We start from the raw sequence: 12,288 nt of genomic DNA, 5'->3' as shown, positions 1-12,288 counted from the left end.
CACTACCTCAGCAGAGCAGGCATTTTGTAAAGTGGTTTAGGGAACTGTCTAAAAGCAAGCAGGAGCATCTGTAAGCAGAGTTGGAAAAACTTTATGCAGCGTGACCTGATCTTCATTAGGCAAACAACTTCTTCCTTTATCAAGTCACTAGAGTCTCTCTTTTCTAATAGTCAGCCTTTTAAAAAGACTTCAGTGGTTGGATTTGAATTGCACACTACAGAAATAAGAAAGCTCTTCCATATTTTTGTGTTTAATTATAGGTACTGAAGACTCTACACAGTACCTAATGATGGACATGGACATACAGAAAAGAACTCTTCTAAGGCAACCATACTACACTTACCTTACCTGTTGTTCAACTTCCTCAGCTTTTGTAGAATTTAACAAAATATCATCAAAATAAATCTCAGCTTAAAAAAATCCATGTTAAACACCATAATTTTTTCTCAGTTTTCACAAATTTATAGTCTACTGTACTTGCGAAAAAATCTTCTCATTTAAATAAAGTGTAATAAAATCAATAATGTATTTTAGAAGATGAAGTTATCAAATTCATGCACTCACACATTTAACAATGCAAGTTTCAAATGAAAAGCAAAATTCTCACCCATCCTTAGTTTGATCTGCCACTCCAGCCAACAGCTGCACTGTTTTGGGATTGTGATGTGGATCTGTATGAAGTCCTAGGTATTTCTGCACAAAATCCTCGGGGGTCATGTAATGCTCCCCATCTTTCTCAACGCTTGCATACTAGAGTAAAAATAAAAAACCAAAGCCACACAAACAAAAATTAATCAATTTAGATGCTTATTATTTGTGAACCAGTACCTTATAATTAAAAAAAAAATATGTATTTCAGAAACTGTCAAGTAATTGTGAAAACTTATAAAAATTACAACCATGGTATATCATTCCATTTGCAGCTACACTGAAAACACAGCACATAAATTTTCTTTCCATTTCTAGTAGCAGATATCTTCTGAATAATTGTTCCTGATGTTTATCATAATTATTTTGGAAAACATAAATTATTCATTTTCTCGTTTTGTGAGAAATAAATGTTCAGATCCATTTTTATCCTGAAAGTAATGTTTTTAAGGAAAAATTCACACACACAGACAGTGCTTGCTTCAGCATCTCGTGTATCTCTTCCACAATATCAGCCCCTCACATCACCTCATCACCTTTCACTCTTCCACCCTACAGCTGTGATGACAGCTGTTTGCAAGACAGCACTGTAAACCACATGACTGAATCTATGGAGAAATAAAATAGAGTATTTCCACTAAAACAGAAACACAAAGCAGGGGACAGGAATCCCCTAATTGAGCTCTGTTGCCAATATGATAGCACAAGGAAACTGTGGCTTCCTTGAATCAACTCTGAAAGGTTCTCTTCTTAACCATACATAAAAGTGACTGAAAAACACCTTATGAAGCACAATTCTGCTGCAAGACATGAAATCCAAAGAAAATGTTATGTTTGAAGGCCAATCAGACATGCGGAGTATGGAGCATATCTTCAAGAATCACCGAAGTCAGCTGACAGTAGAGTGCATATCAAAGACAGTCACAATCTAAACACCATCTTTTTTTCTCCAGACACCAATTTCTCTGAGTTTATCATAAATAATAATTTATAATAATACCTTTCACAATAAAAACTGTTTGTGGGAAGTTGTGTTAAAAAATATTGAGGCAAAAATAATTAACTGACATTGAACATTGAACTCCATATGAGAAGGTCATGGCATTTTGGAAGAGTTTGGCAGAAAGTCAATAAATTAAGGCCTGACAAAGTAGCTAAGCATGGAAATACATTAGTCCTATGTTTGCACCATATAACTTAAATCAATAATCTTTTAGCCCAAAATAGGCAATTTTAAATTATAGCTTAATTTGAGCATAAAACATAATACATCAATTAAATCTTTGTTCTTCTCAGCCTTGAACTTTGTTACTTTATAACACAAACTTCTTAGTACACATTTGTAGATTGTCTCAGGTAAGCACTTGATGAATTTCCATTAGACTTTTTTTCAAACATCCTCACATACGACAAACATACAAACCCCCTACTCTAGTTTACAAGCTGGTGTTACGTAGCACCACACTTTCAGAAACAATGCTTTGGAAATCTTTTTTTGTTCCCTTCTTCACCTTGCTTGAACAGGTTACATTTGAATTTAACAGGCAGGGAACAATTCAACAATATTTTCCAAAGGCTGACTGTGTCTTGTCTAAGAAAAATAATGAAGGTTCACTAAGAAATATGATAACTGTTTTTCCACCCAACTCTTTTATCCTTCTGTGATAATTTGTTAGCAGATTTGTTCTTTTATGGTTGTTACTGAAGTCTGTGGCTAGCAAACACTTAAGAGGTAACTTATTTGACTGTGCACAGACATGAAATTTCAATACCTGCATTTCATAGTTACAGGATTAGGAGAAATAGCAGATCTTTTTAATGCAAATCAAACGTTATCTTTTAAACAGTTTAAAACAGTTAGAAGTAGCAGATAGCACACTCCAGAAGTTCTGAAGAGAAAGGTACAAAGTAAACTGCACGGCAGAGGGCATGTACCACATTAGAAGACATGCATGAACAGAAGGAAATTTAAGCAGACTCTCTATGATTAAGGTGGATGGTGACGAAGCCTAGAGCTCACATCTTCCCTTCTAAACGTTTCCAAGGGAAGCCAAATTTAGGAAGGAATGCACGACCTTTAGCTGAAGTTCACAGAAGAGCCCAGCACTCCCAGCAAGGAGTACAACGTATCTGATCCCTAAACACTTGCAATATTTCATAACAAGACCTTCCACAACTTCGTCTTGAAAAGAATTATTCTCTTTTACTTTAAAGCCTGCAATTAAGTTTGATTTCTAAGCATCAAAGAAACCCACAATTTCAAACTCAACAGAATGCAGAAGAAATACAAACTCTTTTTTCTAAGTTTTTTTTTTTTTACTGCAAAATCTCAGACACTCAAAGAGAGAGAGGAGTGCTTCATATTTTTCATTCCTCAGAGTATCAATCCACAACTTCATTTGCATGTTTCTTTGAAGAAAACAACACAGACATGGGGAAGAGCAAAAAGCCATCTTTTTAAACATACTGTCTGCTTTTTAGGTCAATAAAACATGTACTGTCAGGAAGAAAATTTCAACAGCCAGTGGTACAACGTTCTTCCTCTCTGATGTTGTCTGTATGACCACTATCAAGAACTTCAATTGCTTATTTCCAGAAGCAAGAACTTCCAGTGACTAGATGTCAAGAATCATAAAGAGCGCACATTTACAACTGAATAATGTTTTGACACCTCATTTCAGTTTTCTTCATCCAAATGTGCAAAAGCATTTTGCGAAGAGTTGGAAAAAATGTTCTAGAATCACATTTTTATACTGTATTAATATACATTTTAAAAGGCAATACTTTTGTATTGTTAATTTTATTAACATACTCTAGTGTAATCTTTATCTACAAAAGCTGAATGCCACATCAATCAAAAAGGAACCTGCGTTGGAGTATCTTTTACTAGAAACTAAATGTTGAGTTTCCACAGTTTCATGCCAGCATTCTAAGTGTTTGCACGCCAGCAATGTCATAGTGTAATCCAGAATGCAAAAGAAAAGGGCACCAAAACTATGGCTGGGATATAACTCTCTCTCAGGCAAAAAGCTCTCTCTACTTATCATATATGGAAATTGCTAGATGGTTTAGTAGAACCAGAAGATACATATAAATAGTTAAATAATAGACTTTATTATTTACAGTATTAGCTCTAATTTTATACTCCTAATTTTTTTAGTAGAGAAGAGTTTCATGAATATACTGTGTAACACTCAACATTAGGGGGAAAAACATATTTTAGTACTTTTTAAATATTGGTGGCCGTAATATGGACCTAAAACACAGTTCTTGTTCTTTTTATTATTCTATATGACTGATTCAAACCTTATCATTAAAATTTTAGGATTGACTGGATTTTCCTTTCTGATCATGCTTTACTGAAACTAAGGGAGTGGAGAAACCTTCATACTATTATTTGTATATGCTAATTCTAAGACTCTGTAAGGGATAATATTACAAAATATATAAATCTTGAGAAATCAATTTTAAGTTCTTAAATCATTACCAGTGGTCCAACCATTTGTATGAACACATATAAACCTCAAGGACAAAGCATACGGTCATGAAAGAGGAAATTTTTTTGATTCTGCAAAGGCGTATCTAAAAAAAAACCCCAGTACTTCGTTATAATTATTTGCTTTTTAGAAAATTAGAAAATAGTTCAGGAACTTATTTAATATTATAATTTGGAAATAGTATCACACTTTGTGCCAGCAGCAGTTTCTCCTCAATGACACCCCGTCAATACACTAAGCCCGCAAAGTGAACTTCTGAGTGTTCCACCAGCACGACACGAGTTTGATGCCACGGCAAACTGCTGAAAGGGCAAAACACAGAAGTCTGACACTCAAACAACATTAGATCTTTTTACCTGCAAAAAAATATTTCGCAGTTCAGCAGGATCCGCTCTTTTAGTCGAATGCACCTGTAAACACAAGCAAATTAATGCCTCGCTTAGCTGGGCTGCTGTCAGAGCACAGATAAACCGGCCGCGCCGGCCACAGGCGGCAATCCGGGGTCCCTGTCAGACCCACAGGCCCAGGCTCAGCCATGACCGCGCTGCCGCGGGACGGCACAGGGCTCCGCGCCGGTGACAGCTCCCAGCGCCGGGCTGCCTGCGAGCGGCGCGGCGCCCCGGCCCCACAGAACGACCACCACCGCCACCGCCGCCCCGGGCACCCCGGCCCGCTCCCCCGGGGCACTTCGGCGGGCGGAGGCAGCGCGGGTAGCGCTGCCGCTCCCCCGGGGCCGCCCCGCCATCGCCGCCCCCGCGACGCCGTTCCCCGGGCCCCGCGGCAATCCCGCAGCAGCGGCCGCCTTCACCCGCCAGCCGCCAGCCCCCGGCCCCGCGCGGGATCCGCCCGGCTCCTCCTGCCACCAGCGGCGGAGCGGGAGAGTCACCTTGACCGCCATGCTGAGCCCGCCGAGGAGGAGGAGCCAGCCCGCCGCCCGCCGCGCCGCCGCAGCAGCCGCCGCCGCCTCAGCGCAGCGCTGTGGGTGGGCGAGCGCCCTGCCCCGCCCTGCCCTGCCCTGCCGGGTGCCGAGGCAGCGGCCGTCCGGTGTGGGTCCTTGGCGGGATGCGCCTCCACAGTGCAAAACGGAGCCGCTTTAAATGCTGCTCAGTCTCATTTGTGGCGTAAGAGATGCAGCCGTGCCTCTGAGGCTCAGCAGAGGCGAGTGTACCTGTTGTTTCAAGTGCCGAAACTGTTCATAGACTGAAGTTCTGGGAGCTTGGCTACAAATCCGTATTTCAAACATAGAACCAGAGGCCCAAAATCTGGCTGGAATTCAGTAACTTCTGACAGGGTCTTATGATCCTTTATCAGCAGAGCACATATATACTTCAAAATGAAAGGCATGCAGGCCAAAGCCTTAAGAAAGGGAAGGTTTATTCCAGCAGTTCAATCACAGTGCTTATAAATCCTGATTTAAATAATACTGCGTATTTTGTCTTGCTGTGCTATTTCAAGGGCCCAACAAAGTGTCTTTTATTAGATGCCACTGGGAAACACAAAAAGGGCAGATTCTGGTACTTCTCAAATAATACAGTGAGATATTAAAATACAATACTGAACTGGTAGCTTATAATGGTGGTCATGAAACAATGACTCACTTAAGTTTAAAACAACTTTTCTGTGGTAAACAACTTTTTTTAGTTACATGTCAACAAAAACTTTCTGCATATAACTTAGAGTTCATATACTACATATATACCTATGTCCCAGCTGACAGCAAGAACAGTTTTGCTAGAAGTCTGCCTATTTGATAAGCATCTGACCACCCAAGCACTTTGTTCAACAAATCCATATACATACATGCTAGCTGCACAGTGTCATGGTTTAACCATAGCCAGCAGCCAAGACCCACATAGTCACTCTGCTCCCCCACCAGCAGGACTCGTGAGAGAACTGGAAGGGTAAAAAGTAGAAAACTCGTGGGTTGAGATACACACAGTTTAATAGGAAAAGCAAAAGCCACGCATACAAGCAAAGCAAAAAAAGGAATTAATTCACTGCTTCCCATGGGTAGGAAGGTGTTCAGCCATCTGCAGGAGCACAGGGTTTCATCACCTGTAGTTATCTGGGAAGACAAACATCATCACCCTAAATATCCCCTCCCTTCTTCTTTCTTCTCCTCACGTTGAAGCCATTCATTATATTGAACAATAAGGTTTTTTTTTTTGAGAAATAAAAGAATTAAAAGACACTTAAAGGTATATCAAGGGAATCGCAGAAGTTAATAAATAACCTAAAATACACTATTAGGAAGAGCTTTGATCAGATATTTGGATAAGTTAATAAATAACCTAAAATACACTGTTAGGGAGCCCTAACTTTGATCATATATCTAGATAAGTTAACCAAAAAACACACACAGAAGAAACTTTGGAATCAGAATATTTGAAGAGGAAACATTGGAATTAGAATATTTGAAGAGAAAAGCAGAAATGGAAGCCAATAAGTTAAAGTGACCTGCCAAGCCATAGAATCAAGCCAACTACAACAATAACTTCTGCCAAGCCATGGAAAGACATGCCAAGAATAACAGGAAACTGCCCAAATTAGGAAAAGCTTAAAATTTAACTAAGGAAGACCAAGAATTCCCGGAAGACTCCGACTGTACTCCTGCCTACCTATGAATATGCATGTAATAATGATGTAATCCTTTTTCAAAATTGTATAAAAACCTGCTTTTGCTGTACACAATTTGGAAATCCATTTAGTGATTTCTCCAACGCGTTGCCAATAAATACCTCCTGCCTATAGACCTCAAATCCAGTCTCTGGGCAGCTTATTCTCGCCTTTTGGGGCAAAATTCGGCATCATTTTTGGCGACCGCGGCAGGACAGAAAAGGGTCCGTCCGAGCCTTGACTCGGGGGACCGGGACCTCTTCAGGGCCCCTGACGGAATTCTGTCAGAAGAGACCCCCATCCCCCAGCCAACGCGCATCGGTGGACAAGGACTTTCTGCATCTCCTGCTCCAAATTAAGAGGTATTTATCTTTGCTTATAGGTTTTATGGTAAAGCGCTTTAATGGGAAACGAGGGTCAGACGTGACCGCTCGAAGGGATTCCGGGGGACGCCCTGGTAAAAATATCCCAGCTGGGTTAGAGTCCCGGTAATAGAAACGCAGGTTAGAGTCCTGCTGGTAATAGAAACGCAGGTTAGAGTCCTGCTGGAAGGAATATTTGTTTTTCATTTATCTTGGTATTTTTGGGTTCTTCATATTGTGTGGGAAACTGTTTTAATATTGTGTTTAATGTTATATTTACTGTGAATTAAGGGTCAAGAACTTTTGGGTTCTTCTTGTTGTGTGGGAAACTGTTTTAATATTGTGTTTAATGTTATATTTACTGTGAATTAATTGCTCTCTGAGACCGGGAGAGAGGTCGGTCAGTTTGTGGTGTTCTATGTGTCTGTTGCAAATTTTACAGGAGACATTTTCGGTCAGTTTGTGGTGTTCTATGTGTCTGTTGCAAATTTTACAGGAGACATTTTCGGTCAGTTTGTGGTGTTCTAAGTGTCTGTTGTAAATCTTACAGGAGACATTTTCGGTCAGTTTGTGGTGTTCTATGTGTCTGTTGCAAATCTTACAGGAGACATTTTGTCACTCTATGTAATCTTGTAGATAAAGGTGTGTGGGTATGGATGAGAGTGAATGAGACGCAGCATCGCTGCGAAGCGAGAGGGAGTCCCGCTCCGCAGTTCCTGTTCTTCGCGAGAAGCCAGGTCGGAAACGGACGAAGCGATTGGAAATTGTGTGTGTGGAGTGTTGCAATAAATTGGCAAACAGTACTTGTGGGAAAGGGATTGATCCGGTTAAACAGTAAATACAGCCACAGGGAATAGTAATGGGAGGTCAACAGAGTAAGGACGTAAATATGAAAACCCCCTTAGGATGTATCCTAAAGCACTGGAAGGACTTGGGAGGGATTCCGGGGGGAAACATAAATAAAAAGACACTCCTTAAATATTGCACACAATGGTGGCCATTGTATAAGTTAGATGACGATGAGAAATGGCCACCGGAGGGAACAACTAATTATAACACTATCTTACAACTGATGCTTTTCCTTCGTCGACTTAATAAATGGGACGAAGTGATGTATGCTGATATGTTCTTTACCTTAAGAAATAAACCGGAGTGGCAAAAAGAGTGCGGGGTAAACGTAGCACCTCAAGACCCCCTAGTACTAGCCCTCGAAAAAGATAAGAAAGGCTTAAAGCCTAAAGAACGTTGCTGTGATGCATGTAGCATTGGGCAACAATGTCTTAAGTTAACAAGAAGGGACAGTGGGAAGGAGAGCGAAATAAGCCTGTGGGAATACCATCCATTCGCCCCAGGACGGGAAGGGCCTCTTCCCAGGCCAAAAGAGGAACAAGGGGATCCTAGCCCATTAAAGGAACTGGAACGATGGTGGAAATCTAAGTTTGGGCACAGCCCTCAGAAGCTCGACAACAGTTGGGAGGGGGGTGGCCCATTAAAATCGGGGACTAACAAGGGGGAAAGCAGCCCACGGGGACTGGACAGTCCACAGGGGTCGGGGAGCTACAGGGACGTTGGCAGCCCACCCAGACTAGAAGTTGAGAGGGAAGGGGGCAGCCCACATGGGGAAGAGAGCCGAGGGGAGACACGCAGCCTGCCCGAACTAAGTCCATGTGGGGATGGTGGCACACCTGGGAATGGAAGTTTAAGGAAATCAGGTACCTGTAGAATGGACACCAGCACACCGAGGACTGGAGACAAAGGTGACTCACTGGGGGGCGACGTCTCTAAGTTGAAATATAGTGAAAAGAATGACAATGAGACATGCGAAAGGGGGGTGGAGAACGACTCACAGAAGCTGAATATAGTAATTCGTATAGAGGATAAGAGGGATGGAAGGGGAACAGAAGATGAGGAGGACGGTAGCCCGGAACAGGATAGGCACCGGCAGATGCGGGAAGAAAGGCGACAGATGCAGAGTGAGAGGTGGTTGGAAGATCCCGGGGAGGGGATTGGTCACTCGTATTATACCAGATCTGTGGCACGGAGGGAAGCAGAGCAAAGAGAGGAGGGGAACCATACGATAGCTCCTCTCCGACAACTTATGCCAATGGTAGGGGAGAGGACTAGAATAAAGGTGCCGTTCTCAACGAGTGATCTGAATAACTGGAGGGATGAGGCAAGGAACTTCAGGAGGAATCCAGAGGGAGTAGCAAAGAGGTTTGAATTAATGGCAAAGAATTTGGATATTGATTGGGAAGATATAGAGGTGATGTTGTCAGAGTTGACAGATACAGAAAGGGAACTCGTATTGGAAACCGGAAAACGACATGCTCAAGTGTTATCGGGGAGACTGGAAGATAATTTCCCCAGCAGTAAACCAGAATGGGACCCCGGCAATGAAGAGCATTATCGGAGGCTGGTGCAGTATAGAAAACTGATAGCGATGGGCTTGCGTAATGCGATCCCTAAGGCTATCAATTGGTCGATGCTATATGACATCAGGCAGGGAAAAGATGAGACCCCATCAGAGTTTTTGGATAGACTTCGGGCAGCCATGAGACAATACACACCCCTGGACCCAGCAACGGAAGAAGAATCTTTTAGGAAAACCCCTACAAGAGAAGTGGGAGGGACCTTTCCAAGTGCTGCTGACTACTTTCACCGCGGTTCGGATCAAGGAGCGACCCACGTGGATTCATTACTCTCGGGTCAAGAAGGCTCCGGAGAATAAACAAGAGGAACAGACATCATGATCCTGACTCCACCTCAGACCTTCACAACCTTGATCATTGGACTCTCGATAAGTATAGTTCTTCCCCAAGACTCTGCCCCAATAGACCCATGGTCTAATGCACACCAGTGTATCCACCCGGAGATGGAAACGGAACCAAAGGGATCCTATTTTGAGGTTTATGCCTTACGTAACAATCAGCCATACGCGAGTAAAGCGTGGAATCAGCCCACCATGGTAGCATACAAGGGAGACCTAATCCAAATTGGGTGTCGAGAACTTGACCTAGTAGAAGGAAAAACAAGGCGGCTAGTATTAACAATTCATCCCTTGATGGCAGCCTCTGAACATAACCTAATTACTTTTAGTCCAGTGAAAATGGGCAAGCCCACCGCCTGGATTCAGCAAAAGGGCCCAATTTCATGTCAGTGGAGTGACTTCAGGGAAGATCCATCCGGATCACAACCCCGAGACTCAGTAATTTATACAGAAGATCCGCTTGGGGAACTACATCCTCAAAACATAACCCTTGACCTTCACCCTCTTCTCTTTTCTGCAGGAAAGATTGTAGCATCTAGTGGTCCTGAGGAAGGGAAAGCACAGTGCGAGATGGCATTTAGATTGGATCAGTCGATGACCTTCACATGTGAAAGAGAGTTGAAAATGCTGGAAGTGGGTTCTGGCTTCCCTAAGCGTGCTGTCGGATATAAGGTGGCATTACCAGAGGACGTGATCCCATTGTACCCAGGTCTAGACTTGCCCCAAGAAACCACTCCACTGGTGGAATGTATAGCAGTACATAACCTAACCTTTATAGGGCCTCAGGTGATACGAAAATCCAATGAACAAAAATTATTGTTAGACCCCACTTATTCCCTGAAAAAGGTCCAGATGAACATTCACACCGATATTACATATTTGCAGAAGGATTGCCAACCATTTATACAGCAAAGCCTTAAGGGATGGAATGCATGGTTAGCAACAAGATCTCATCACAGAAGAGCACAAAGAGATATAAGTGGGTGGATTGGCACCGGATTTGGTATATTAAACACGATAGATCAAGAGGTGTTAGTAAACAAATTGAGTACTGTCACGTCGAACTTGGGGAAGCTTAAAATGCCTCTCAGTTCATCCATGATCACATTAGCAGAAACACAATCACTAGTAGTAAAATTGCTAACCATGGTAGCAAACAACACTGCAGAGGATTTCGCAAAGTTTGCTGACTATACAGGGGAACTTAGCAAAGAAGTTGCACTAGCTATCCAATGCCCTCAGACGCAACAATGGGTACAATCAGTAGCGGCAGGAATAATGAGAGAAGGAACATCAGGTATATTACCTCAAGAGATAAGAGAAACAATATTAAAGGACAATCATACTACACAATTTGAAAAGGACCACCAAGCCTGGTGGCAATTAGTAAATTTCACTTATGAGCCTCAACAAGAACACATTGAAGCCTATGTCCTCACCATTAGTGCAGCAGAGGAAAGAGCTATCTTTCCTATCCTCACTCTTGGGACAATACATCAAAATGTCATTGTCAGGCCAATAGACCATAATGTCTGGGCCAGTTATGATAATACCAAAAATAGGTGGCAATCGGTTAGCACAGAAGCATGCATTCCTAGAGGACAATTAGGCTATGTCTGCGAGAACGCTGTAGTAGAAGCAGAAGATTTATGCTTAGATGCTGAAAATAGTGTATGTACATTTGAAATGCTTCCGCATAATAAAACACAATCACAAGTTTACTATATAGGGAATGGGTGCGCTTGCGTAAGGACAGCTTGTGACAACGTCACTATAGATAATTGCCAAATGGAGACTAACAATACTAACTTCTGTGTATGCAACTTCACCAAGATAGTAGGTTGTGATTTTCATTATACTGTCCCAATAACTACTCAACAGCTAATTAACGCAGATTTTAACCTATATCAAGAGATACCGAAATTACAAATAGGGATGGACGTCAAAGTTCTTAAAGCAATGCTCGCACATCCTAAAGTAAAGAAATTGGTGCAAAAGGTGAATCAAACAACTAAACGAATGGTATGGCAGGTAGAACATAATTCAGAAAAAATAAAGAATGTCCTGACCGAAGTGGAACAAGTAGGCCAGCATCATTGGTGGGATATCTTTACAGGATACTCCCCAACAGCTACACAAGTCTTCAACTACCTGGTACACCCAATGCTAATAGTAATTGTAATTCTGTTACTATTAACTCTCACAAATATTTGTATGTGGTGGAGACTAAGAATCATAATGAGAAGGACCCAAATGATTTGGGCTATGGTACGAGCGTATCAGCGCCCTATAGGATTTGACGAAAGAATTCGTAAGTTATAAGAAAAGGGGGGAATGAAGCCATTCATTATATTGAACAATAAGGTTTTTTTTTTTGAGAAATAAAAGAATTAAAAGA

The 12,288-nt window shown here is 41.9% G+C and overlaps 1 protein-coding gene across 1 annotated transcript in view; it reads right to left on the bottom strand.

Annotated features, from left to right (window-relative positions):
- Positions 1-5,104, bottom strand: part of SLC25A12 (solute carrier family 25 member 12) — a 45,049-nt gene extending 39,945 nt beyond the window's left edge. The window contains exons 1-3 of the mRNA XM_066553992.1: positions 5,032-5,104; positions 4,502-4,555; positions 608-750 (exon numbers count right to left, since the gene is read on the bottom strand). Of these exons, the coding sequence (XP_066410089.1) occupies positions 608-750; positions 4,502-4,555; positions 5,032-5,043 (209 nt within the window). The 5' untranslated portion in view covers positions 5,044-5,104. The remainder of the gene's footprint in view (positions 1-607; positions 751-4,501; positions 4,556-5,031) is intronic.
- Between the last annotated feature and the right edge of the window lie 7,184 nt (positions 5,105-12,288).

The sequence above is a fragment of the Molothrus aeneus genome, chromosome 7, assembly GCF_037042795.1.
Source record: "Molothrus aeneus isolate 106 chromosome 7, BPBGC_Maene_1.0, whole genome shotgun sequence".
Taxonomy (NCBI): Eukaryota; Metazoa; Chordata; class Aves; order Passeriformes; family Icteridae; genus Molothrus; species Molothrus aeneus.
Note: the sequence above shows the minus strand (reverse complement) of the source record. Positions and strands in the feature narration are given on the sequence as shown.